A 12,139-nucleotide genomic window follows, 5' to 3' on the forward strand; every position below is an offset into this window, starting at 1 on the left:
CTTGGCCAACACAGAATTGCAGAAGGCAGTTTACAAATTCTCCTGAGCAAAGGCAGGAGGAGGTTGGAGATGCTGTACAGTCTCCACATCCAACCAGAAAAAGCACATTCACTTCAGTAAACCCTGGAGGGGTTTTACTGCTTCTCCTACACTGGTATCCCTAAGTGCCAGCCAAGGTGGCAGATAAGTGCTGTTCTAGAAGAGTCTCAAGGTGACAGTAGCATTTAAGGACTGAGTTCCACAGAGGGATCAAAGCTCCAAGCTAGAGCTGGGTGGGAATGGCAGCATTTGTGACTGTACTGTGCACAATTATGTCTTGGTATCTACCCCCAAGGAAGACCTGCAATAGCTGAAACTACTACAGGCAGGACTTATCTCTCTATTTGCACAAGCAGTGCCCACTAACTTGAAGACCAAACATAGGATGTATGTACCCAGGCCATAAAACACCAGCAAACTGCTGAGCAACTGGTGCAGTTTCAGGTTGTTCGGCTATGCTCTTCCTCCCCACCATAACTGCTGGTTATATAACTGCAGGAATTTAAAAATAAAAAAAAGTGAAGACAAAAGTATTGGAAAACAAATTGTATTAAAATGCACACTGTAAGAAAATTGCATGTGAATTATCAGCCCAACTTGCCCTCCCTCAACATCTCCAGCTCAGGGCTTCTCTCTATTGCTACTCTTCAAAGCAGCAATCTCAGTAAAAGGATACGAGGTGCTGTTCAGTTCAGGTGCCAGCACTTGGATAGAGCTGTAAATTCACATCAGCTGACAGCTGTGCAGAGCTATCACCCACTGAGTCAGGGGAAGCCCCTTCCCTGAGGCTTCTGGACACTGCCCCTGCATATTTTGAAGACATTTCCACTGCCCATTCAGGTCACCCTTAATATTAGAACTGGTTAAGTTTTATTTCATTTCTCATCTTCTTTTGCCCCTTTCCTTTCACTTGCAGAAACTAAGCAGGTCAGCCCATGTAGGCACCTGGGGAAATGTCAAGTGTCAGGTGCAAAGGCCTGGAGCTGAGCAGCTGGCTTGTTCACAGAGAGTTGAAAGCAGTTTCAATTATCACCCAGCAGGCTGCAGAGTCACCAGAGATAGGAAGAGAGAATCCCTGAAGGTACTTGCAATCCAAGGGGCATGGATAAGGTAGACAAATGCCTTTCAAATGTTCCTACTCACCCCTCCTGCAGATGAGCTCTTAACAACTAGGGATAAATACACAGCAAACATACCATCTATGTGGCCAGCACTTCTCTCCCTGTTGGGCTCAGCTACAAAACAGAACAGCAAACAAAACTGCTAAACAGAATTGGCTGGGCATTTAACTACTTAACTCTGTTCTATTTACAACATCTTCAGCAGCTCAGCAGTTTCTTAATCCATAAGGCACAAAGCAAGCAAGAGAACACGTAGCTTAGTCCCTCTGGATAGTGAACTCTGTAGTGCAGCCAGGTGGACAGAAGCACAAAGGGTTCATCTCGCACATGGTGGGCTCTGCTGCCAGCTTCAGAACTGCTGGACAATCAGCTTCCGCTTCACATCACGGCTGAACCTGTTCATCTTGAACACCTCGCTATCATAGAAGGCAGAAAGGTTGTGGATGTTGATCTGCCGGGCCTGGGAAGAGAACAGAGCAGGGGGAGAGGTAAATGCTTATTCAGAAAAATAAGCACCATGTGGTTTTCCACAGTAGAGGGCACGCAAAATTTGTCAGTCAGCAATCTCTGCTCAGCAGGAACCAGAACTGCAGTACCAGGGGAGACTGCAGGTCAAGAGAATAGAGCATTGGCAGAGCTCAGCTGAGTGAAGAGGGGATGCTGGCTCAGCATCTGCCTGCTCTCAGCTCGTCCTTTTACTTCCACTAGAGAAAAAGCACACTCATTAAACCTAGCTATTATCCCGGAGCTCCCAATCCTCATCCAGTGAGAGGCAGCTTTGTAGGATCTCTGACAGGGTGTGGTCAGGATTTACCACTTCAACCTCAAAGCTCTATGGGAGTGCACAAGGACTGAGAAGGAAGAATATGGTACTCCCAGGTAAGACAGGAGTAGAGGCAAATGAAACAATCCTGGTTCTGGGTTGAATTGTGTAACACCAGGTTTTCCTGGTACACTGACTTGGGAAGATATGCACCAGGAGAACACCTCAGTTTGAGGCTGCTAACACAAAGCAGGAACCAACCCCACAGAAGGCTTATTAGAATAAGCTCATACCTTATCCACCAGATCTTTCTCTGGGACTTCTATGGTGTCTTGCTGGGCCCCATAGCGGTTTCTCTGGTACATCACCTGCTCTGCAACCAGCTGCTTCAGGATGAACAGCAGCAGCTCATTGTTGTCTCGCTTGAAAGAAAGGTAGCGGGAGAATGTCTGGGAAAGAGAATGAGACAAACCAAGAGGGTCAGGAACCCAATGCTGCACTGCAGGTCTCCTGTGCCTGAAACCAACCAACCCTTCTCCCATAGAGCACAAGGGGAACCAAATGACACCACTGACACCTGCACTGTTAGTGTCCCCTACGGGATTTCAGCCTTGCCAAGCTGCCACCTGCACATGGAGTAACAACACAGCCCTGTATTATCCAAGACACTTCTGCCAGCTGCTGACACCCATACAAAATCTCTGGAGAGACCTCAGCAGCAGCCCTGAAGCCTCCCACGGGCTAATAGGGTACCACTGTGGAGGTTTGCTGCCCTTGAGGAAGGGTAGGGCAGTATCCCTTAGTCCAGACTGCCTTGTGCCCTGCAGCCTCTCACGCCTGGCTGGCAATTTGCAGCAAAAGAGAGGCCACGAGTCACCCAGACTGAGGGCAGGCACTCTGTGGATAGATGCCAGGCTGTGGCTGGCCAAGAGCTGTTCAGAGCCAGGCCCTGCCGCTCAAAGGGCAGCCTCTCACTGAACTACGGTGTGAGCTGCACTGGGATTATCCATCCCCGGAGAAGTTCTAGAAAAACTGCAGAGAAACTGCCAATGGCTGTGGCAGTAGTGGAAGTGCTGGGTCAAAACAGGAGGAAAATGGCAAAATAAGAGAAACACAGGAGTGTTCTGGATACAGAGGCTTGGGACACATCTGTTCTCACTATTATCTCAGCCCTCATAGAACATCACTGCTAAAAGAGCCCTTACACGCTCTACAGACTAGCAAAAGGCAGTTATGCAGCAGTGCCTTCAGACTCACAGTTCTCCATTTGCACAGGCATGACACCTGTTTGTGCAGGACAGACCCCTACAGAGTCTGCAGGATCCTCTTCCGACAGCCAGGGCAAACAAGAGGGCTGCAGCCCAACCCAAAGGGTCAGGGGAGAGCAGCTCTCAGCTCAGCTGGTACCCACCTTGCGCATGCTCCGCATGACACTGAACTTCTGCGTGTCAATGAAACTCTCCAGCATCACCCGGATGGCCATGTTGACATCATCCTCCACCACATAATCTCTCAAGTGCATACGGGCATGAGCCTCAGCCATCCGGATCATGGACTCAATGTGCCGCACTGTGATGGGGATGCTGCCAGTTGCCTAAGGAGGGAGAGGAAGGAGAAACTCCTTAGTGAAGGATAGAAGACACGGGGCGGTTTCTGTGTCAGGACCTGCTTCGCACTGCAGGAGATGGCACTTGGACCCGAGGACTGTGTAAAGCTAAGTAGGCTCTGCCATCTGCTGGCATATCCTTCACAGTGTGCTACAGACTCCAATACTTAACATTTTAATTTGGTAGAATACGAAGGAATGCTACATGGGGTCCCTCTTTGCCAGCATTTAGTGCCTTTCCAGGAAAAGCAATCCTCAGTTACCTTAAGCAAGCATTACATGAAGAAACAAAAACGTTAGAGAAAAACATTTCCCAAACTCACAAAGTCTGATCTCAAAAAAATTCCACGTGACTGGAGAGGATGAAACAAGCCTAAGAAATCCCAGATAAAAGAGGATACTTCTACAGAGAACAGCTCCTCGTAACATAGCAAGAGCACATGGGTGAAAGCAAACATCTCCTGTGGGCCTGCCAGACTGAGCAAAAAGACAACAAAAAGACTCTGCTCTGGCAGACCCTAGTATATATGTCCAGTCCATCACACCATGTATTATCTTCAAGCAAGACCCTGCCTCTAATTGAAGAATCATCTGTTCAGCTAGATACTGTAGAATCTGCCTGTCTCTCACAAAAAAGCAGCACACACTTGTGACATGAATAGCTAGAACATGTCAACCTGTGCTGGAGCAGTCACAGGCTGATTTGCAGTCTGGATACACACTTACTCCCCCTCTTTCCTCAATATTCTCACCATAGACTCTTTCCTGAGGTCACTGTACATCCGGGCCACCTTGTCCTGGTCCATCTGGTTGAGTTTGGGATGGACCTTCTCTTTGGCATAGACGATGTATTTCCTCAGAACCTCCTGAGGAATGGGTTCCACCCCGTATGTATTTGGAAGAATAACTTCAGTGGCATCTCCATTCACCGTCTCCTTGCTACCTGGGTGGTGCTTGACATGGCTGCCAACAACAAACCGGGCAAGCATTTCGTCCTACGAGAGAGCAGTGTAATAACAGAACTGAAGACACCCAGTAGACAGCAGAACTCTGCAAGCAGCTGCAGCAGAGCATCCTAACAGCCCAGTGCAGACGCACTGACAGCATGATTTTACCTGCACAGGGTCCACTGTGTCTCTCACCACACACAGGATATCGAATCGAGAGATGATGGGCTCTGTCAGGTCTACATTCTCCGAGAAAGTCAACGATGGATCATATCGACCACCTGGAGCACAGACAAACCTCAACATCAGCCACAGGATTCAGGGCTGAAGCTTTGAGGTAAACATCAATCTCCTTCACAGAGAGACTTTACTGCTCTCTTGATTTGTGTTCCAGACTGGAGAGAAGGGAAGCTGCACCATAGCTGGGAGACAACAGGACTGATGCTGGAGACATGAGTATTCCTGTGGCTCTCAACACTTACCTATGGGATTAGCAGCAGCAATAACAGTGCAGCGAGCCTGTAAGGAGGTGACAATGCCTGCTTTGGATATGGAAATACTTTGCTGTTCCATGGCTTCGTGTATGCTCGTCCTGTCCTGGTCGTTCATCTACGAGAAAGCAAAGATGATTCACCTCAAGTCAACGTTGCCCAGTGCACCAAAGGGAATTAGCTTGCATGGGGTGCTCTGAAGAGATAGCAAACTGTACTATGTAGACCAGCAATGGCCTGAACAAACTGCAGAAAGCCCAGCCTGCTGGCAGATGGCACCCCAACTTATCTTATGTCCTCATCACACAGGTTATGGCCAGCCCCTCCACAGCTCAGCCTTCCCAGAGAGATACAGCTGGAACTCACCTTGTCAAATTCATCAATCAGGCAGACACCTCTGTCAGCCAGCACGAGGGCTCCTGCTTCCAAAGTCCACTCTTTGCTGACCGGGTGCCTCTGAACATAAGCTGTGAGGCCCACAGCAGAAGCACCCTGGCCAGTGGTGAAGATGGCCCTGCTGGACACCTTCTCTATGTACTTAAGAAACTGTGACTTTGCAGTACCAGGGTCTCCACACAGAAGCACATTGATGTCCCCACGGACTTTGTGTTTGCCACCTACAACAGTAACAGGAGAGACGCAGAGGCAGCTGAGTCCTCTGTGCACCACTTGATAGCAACCCTACCCCGAACACCACAAAGCTGAAGGGAAGACAGAGTATGCAGAGAAACCACTTTACATGAAAACTGAGGGAAAGATCAGATATAGTCACTGTCATATTCTGTTATGGTTTAGAACACTGAGAAGAGCCAAAAGTACTGAAGGATCAAATACAGCAGCTCATAAGAACTGGGAATAAAGCAGAGCTTCTTCCTTTCCACTGCAACTGCAGCTTTTTAAATTGAGTATAAAAAAAAGCATTTCTAACCCTGCTGAATGCATTCTTTTAAGATGATAACAAATCAGGACGCCAACAGATTGAACTTTTAAAGGGGCATCAAATATGACTTCCTAGAGGAAGAGGGATAAAAACATGCCTAGGCTTGCAGCAGGAGCTGTTTTCAGTCTTAGCATTTCTACTCTCACAGCAATTTTCGGTGTGATAGAACAGCCATTTCAGTCAGATTTCCTCAGTCTGTTCACTTGTCTGTCACCAAGACACACACACAACTCTAACCACTCATTGCAACAGCACCAACAAACCCAGATCCATTGAATCAGCCCTGCACAACACATTACACTCACCTGGGTTTTTGGGCTCTCCACCAAATAAAGCTAAAGCCAAACCTCTCTTGATATCTTCATGTCCATAAATAGATGGGGCAATACTGGCAAAAATCTGAAAAGAAAAGCTGAGAGTTATCTAGGGAGTAACATCTCCCAGTCTGGGCAGAAAGGAGCATGAAAACCAGCTTGGATTTATCTATGGTTGCCAATACTATAGAGCTGTCTTTAAAGAGTCTTATTGTCCCCGCTGAGGAGCATTTTTCAAAGGTAACTATCAACCCAGAGTCACATAAAGTTGTTTAAAAAAAAAAAAAAGCAGCTATCAAATCACAGGAGACTGTATAGTTCGATGCTGGAAGCAGCAGCTACTGCCCCTAGATTCCAGCTGTACACCACAGTGGCTGTTATCACCTACTGCAAAGCTGGAGACCTTGATTCAGTTTGAGACCTACTCACTGCACATAATAGTCATTGGATGGGCTGTGTTACACATGAATCACGGTCAAATATGATGAACAATAGGCTTATTTTCTCATGGGTATTCTGAAAATAGCCTGACACGGGAGACTACTGATTTTGAAACAGTTCTGACTTAAATGGAGCTACTCTACCCACCAGAAACAACACAGTCAATATTAAAAACTGTGTAACCAAGGCAACAGAGTGAAATCTCAACACTGGAGAGTTTAAATTCAACTCAAGCAAGGTTGAACATGCACCAGTTCAGAAGCCTTCTTTGAAGTACTGTATTCAGGTCTAAGCACATGAAGACAGACAGCTAAGACGACCTCCAGCACGGGTTAGCTAGGTCATAACGTCTCAAGAGGATCAGTTCTGCAAGCACTGGCCCCTCAGAATACCTCCTCAGTTTGCTTTCAGGATATAGCAAGAGAAACTAATGATCAAATATAAGCAGCGTCTAAGCGCCTCTCACCCATCTTCCAGCCTAGTGGCTATGTGGAGCCTCAGAGAAAGAAGGGGAGAAACAGAAAATTCAATCTCCAGAAGGGCAAGGAAAGTGTCATATTTGCATCTCTCTCGTAACTCATGTTAATCAACAGCTGAGAGATGACCAGAAGAGCACCCAGGGAACTGAGATTTCTGAAAGTCCCTTCACTAGCATTTAGCTAGCTGACATCTCACATCACTTTCTGATCCAACTGCCAGATGATGGCCTGCTCTCAGCAGGAAAAGAAGGGGGTATTAGTGACAGACACACCTTCTCCCCAATTTGCTCATCCTTGGACAGAGCCACAAGCATTTTCACATCCTCATCAGTCAGCTCCCCGACAGCCAGCTTGTTGTCCTTCTTGGCAATGTGGTTGGCCAGGATCACGGTTGCAAACACTGGGAACCCGTTGGCAGTGTTCAAGGAGCCATCATAGTTGTTGTGATAGATCCCTGTGAGTTCCTGGGAAGCAGGAGATGGTCTGTCAGTGCATGGACAACCTCAAACAGCCCCCTCTGTCCATTTTAAGATATCAGTCTTGAAAGCAGTTGCCCAAATGTGTCTGAAAACAATCTTCCTTCCTTCTCCTCTGATACAATTACTGATGTCCCCCTTGATGTTATTGTCAGAGAGTTTACAAGCGCTCTGTGCTCACTCCATGTACTTACAATCTCATCCCCTGGCTTGCAGCTGTCAACCAGATCAGCAAGGAGAATGGCATCCTTGGAGCGGGGCAGCCTGCCAGCAGCTACCTTCCCGGGGCTCTCCTGGATTTTGATGCGCTGATAGTTCTGATAGACTGTCTGCAGCAGGAAAATAAAAGTTAACCAGCACTTCTGGATGGCATTGGCACTATCACTCTTAAAAGGCACCTTACTGGAAAACGTCTATTCAAAGATTTACTCTATTTTGGCTAGAAAACTATAGGAGAATTGAGGTTGACAGGAGCAATTCCAGACTGTGACAGACAGCAATAACAACAAATCTTTTTTCCATATCTGATCACTGAGTTTCAGTCTCTGTGGTGTTTGTCCAACCTGGATCAGTTCCTGGGGGAAAGACACTCCTCTCACAATAGTTAAAAGTATCAAAGCAAAGAATAAAAGCCAGATGCTCCATGTCAGGGATTTTGCTACAGACTTCTAGTTCCCTTAGTTGGTAGATCTGGAAATACTGACCTAACTTGGAAAGGAAGACAGCTGGACAGCTTTTGTCCAGCCTGGGCAGGACCAGCAGCCTGCTACATTTGTGCAATTAAGCAGCTCCCAGACACCCACATCTCTTACCTCTTCCATGTTGATTTCAAAGGGACCAAGAGATTGACACTCCGGGCAGGAACCGGGTTTAACCTCCTGGTTCTGGGACTGGAAAAAGGGTCCTAAGATGAATCTGCACTTGGTGCAGTTGTACTTGACCATGCTCAGCTGAGGCAGGACCCCTGTGCAACTTGTCACCACTCCGCTGGTCCGGATCAACTGGTTCAAGTGTAGTTGCCTGAAGAAAAAGAGATACTGGATGTCTGCAGGCAGAGAAAGAACAACACCCTGCAGACATTTCTGCTTGAAGGCACATTTACCACAAGCCTTCTAAAAAACAATTACTGGTCGGAAGATCAAGGTTTGTGTTTTCCCTTAGGGGACATTGGAAGTTCATCCTTAATCACACTCTTTTTTTGTTATAAGCTTAGCAGTTCTGTTGGGTTTATCTGGAACTGTAGCTTACAGACTAGTTCTCCTTAGCACCCCAACGCCTGCTGTAGGTCCTACAGCCACTGCTGGTAGTTCTGCTGCTTACCTGAGCGACCGCAACTCTTCCACCAGAGGGAGGTGGGAGATACGAACATGGATCTCTTGAGCAATACGATCATACTTGGGGTACATGGCCAACACCACTTCCTTGGCTGCTTCATCAAAGATCTTCAGCATTTCTGCTGGGGCCTCCGGTAGAAAGTAGGCAAGGACATGTTCCTGGGCAGCCAGATCCTCATAGTTCACCACTAGACTCTCTCTGTTCTCTTAAGAAATAGAAAGGGAGTATTTCATTTTCAACCTGCTCACTTCTCAAGCAGCCTGTAAAAGATATCCAGGATGCACAAGCCTGTTCCCTGCAAGCTGCAGCTTGTAGGTGTCTGCACCTCTCCTGAGAAATGTGGAGGCCACCAATTTGAAAATGGCTGTTAAAGTCTATTGAAGTTATTTTTCTAACAACTTTTTTCATCAGTACTCATTCTGATTATTTCTCTCCAGTTCTGTAGGTATTTCTCAGGCTCAGTGTTCCTGAGACTTGAAAGCCTCAGCCCAACTAACAACTCTCACACAGACTCCAGGAAACAGAAGTTAATAGCAGAGTTAATAGCCAGCACTGAATGGCTGGCAAAAATATTCTGCCTCTGCTGTTCCTGAGGAGGAGGAAGACAAATGCCTTTATTTTTTAACTGTGTAACACTAACCATGATCCAGTGCTCAATCTTCTGACTCAGCATAAGTAAGAAATATGAACAACTGCAGTTACAAAAGTTGTTCCTAAATGTGACAATTCCAGCTTTTAAAAATTTTCACTGATAGTTTCTGTCAATGATTGCTTCTGTCAGTGAGTAGTCAGAACACAGTGCTGCAACACAGACATGATCTTCAAAGTCACAGGGTCTATTTGTGGCCTCTCACTGGACAACCCAGTTTTCAGTGTGAGAAAGTAACTGTCACAGACAGCAAGTAATTGTTGTCTCTTTCAGATCACAAGCATGCAGCCCACTGTCTGCTGCTAGTTTTTGCCAGTATTTCTAGGATATGAATATTAATGAGTAGCAGACACGAGGGGCCTTCTAATTAGTCAGACAGAATCAAAGAAGGCAGTCATGATGTTTCCATTGTTCATTTATCTCTGCTAGCATCAGTTTCTTGAAGTGCTGACTTGGTGTCTGGGACAAACAGGATAGGCAGAAAAAAATTCACCTGTGGGCTGAATCACAGTAAAGTACCACAGTCCACATAAAGAGGGTCATCACCAGCTGTACCTTTGCACATGTCGCTGATCCTCTCCTTGAAGACGTTGTGCCCATGGTCATCCACATGGGTCTTCAAGAAGTTCTTGAAGCGGTGGTAGATCTCAAGCCGGGGAGCTGCCATGGAAACCCACTCCCTCACTGAATGCCCTTTCATGTCTTCCAGATTCTCAATGCTCTCAATCATGTCTTCATCTTCCTCCTCTATGCCATCAGCAGCCCGTTCTGCCAGTCGCCTCTTCCGCGAAGGACGGTCTTCATCTTCATCGTCACTGTCTATGGGTTGGAAAGACAAATTGGTCAGAGTTGAGTTTCCCATTCCCTCTCCTTGGAATGGTCATGGGTGAACTGCAACAGGATGAGGAAGCAAAGAGGCTGCAATTACAAACCAAAAACCATCCCAGGCCCAGCCAACAACAGGCTCCTGTTCAGCTCCAGCCTAATTTCTGCACCTTCCAAGGTAACTGAAGTCTTTAAAGGGAAAGATTTGTATTCAACAGCACTCAAACATGTCCATTAACATACCAAGGAAGCAAGTGCAAACATATTTCGAAGTGCATGAAAGGCCCACCCAGCCCACAAAAGCCTCTATCATCTCCACCTACCATAGAGCAGCCCCCTCCTCATGCGGCCCATGCCCTGCTCCAGCTCACGGTCCCGCTGCCTCATCACTCTCTCTGCAGCTTCCCGCTGGCTGGCAGTCAGCTCCTCCACATCTTCGTCATCCAAGGCCAGGCCCTCTGCCTCATAGACATCCAGCTCTGGAATGGGCCGGTAGTCCCTAGAGCACACACACAGCATTGAAACAAATTCCAGAAGGCATTTATCCAGCTTCCCCTTGGCTATCAGTGAGTCAGGACAGATGATCTAGATGAGATGGAGCCCACTGGACAGGAAGGAGCAAGGGGAGATGCCCTGCAGTATGAAAGGCTCCAGCACCAGGATTACAAATGCCAGCACTCAAGTCTCTAGCTAGTTAGCAGGTCTGGCTGAGTAACAAAGCATTAACATTTAGGACTGCAAGAGCAAGGAGCTGGGTTAGATGTGCATCCCACACCTCAAGATCCAAGTTCATCCTCCCTAGATCACAACAGCACTTTGCTCCTGGTTTGCAATGTGTTCTGTGCTTCCAGAACTTTACACCATCATGCCCTGACGCTTCTTTCTTTTCCGTCCAGCAGCTCTTCAGACCCTTCATTCGGCTACTAGCACCCACTGCTGGTCCACACTGAGAATCCCAATAACAAAACCCCATCCACAGACGCAACTCCCCAGATGCTAGCTCTCAACGGCCTCCTTACCTCTCCATCCCCTCTCCGATGAGTTCTTCTCCTTCTTCCTCCTCTTCGGGGAGTCCCTCGGTGCCCAGGAGCCCTTCGGATTCATCCTCGAAGGGGGGCAGGTCCCGGCCGGGGCTGGACGTGAAGGCATCACCGCGGCGGGAGCTGCGCACGGGGCTGGTGACCGCCGCCTGCGACTCGGAGGAGTCCTGCAAGGAGGGGAGAGCGGGTGAGGGCGGCGGGGGCGCGGGGCTGCCTCCCCCCCGCCACCGGGCCAAGGGAGCTCGGTGCTTCCGGAGGGCCGAAGGGGAATGCTGCTCAGCGACGAGTCCTGCTTCTCGAAAGGCGAAAAATTAAAATCATGAATGTTCCCTACAAACTGCAACGGAAAGACCTGAGAAGCCGGTCCTCTGATCCGCCCCAATGCTCTCTTCGCCGATACAGGCCACCGGGAGACTTCTCAAGACAACCGGCGACCCCCGCACCCCCCGGAAAAAAAACAAAAAAAACCAAAAAACCAACAAACAAGATGCCTCCCAGGACAGGGAGGAATCGAGGTTTGCGTTCCGAGCCCGCCCGCCCTTTCTCCCCAAGCCCCGTTCCGGCCGCTCACCGCCATCGCTGCTTCCTACCCCGCCGGATTCCGCGCGAAAATGCACCACGTGGTCGGCAAAAGCGCGCGAAGCCTCATGAATAATGAATATATCTGCCGCGA

The 12,139-nt window shown here is 48.1% G+C and overlaps 1 protein-coding gene across 1 annotated transcript; it reads right to left on the reverse strand.

Annotated features, from left to right (window-relative positions):
* Positions 1-570: 570 nt before the first annotated feature.
* MCM2 (minichromosome maintenance complex component 2) lies at positions 571-12,116 on the reverse strand. Its single transcript, XM_031607632.2, has 16 exons — positions 12,038-12,116; positions 11,446-11,633; positions 10,750-10,925; positions 10,157-10,420; positions 8,938-9,157; positions 8,430-8,637; positions 7,812-7,946; positions 7,414-7,605; positions 6,213-6,306; positions 5,334-5,584; positions 4,959-5,085; positions 4,645-4,757; positions 4,282-4,524; positions 3,335-3,517; positions 2,217-2,372; positions 571-1,620 (listed from the first exon to the last, which is right to left on the reverse strand). Exons 1-16 carry the CDS (start codon positions 12,041-12,043, stop codon positions 1,510-1,512), a joined length of 2,667 nt encoding a protein of 888 aa, XP_031463492.2. The 5' UTR covers positions 12,044-12,116; the 3' UTR covers positions 571-1,509.
* Between the last annotated feature and the right edge of the window lie 23 nt (positions 12,117-12,139).

This window comes from Phasianus colchicus, chromosome 11 (genome assembly GCF_987193195.1).
Source record: "Phasianus colchicus chromosome 11, bPhaCol1.hap1.1, whole genome shotgun sequence".
Classification (NCBI taxonomy): Eukaryota; Metazoa; Chordata; class Aves; order Galliformes; family Phasianidae; genus Phasianus; species Phasianus colchicus.

What these genes read in the sequence shown, in the direction of transcription:
- MCM2 (XM_031607632.2), bottom strand. An exon ending in ATCGGAGAGGGGATGGAGAG is followed by an intron (nt 10,926 to 11,445) that starts GTAAGGAGGCCG and finishes TGTGTGCTCTAG; the next exon opens with GGACTACCGGCCCATTCCAG. An exon ending in GATCAGCGACATGTGCAAAG is followed by an intron (nt 9,158 to 10,156) that starts GTACAGCTGGTG and finishes CTATTTCTTAAG; the next exon opens with AGAACAGAGAGAGTCTAGTG.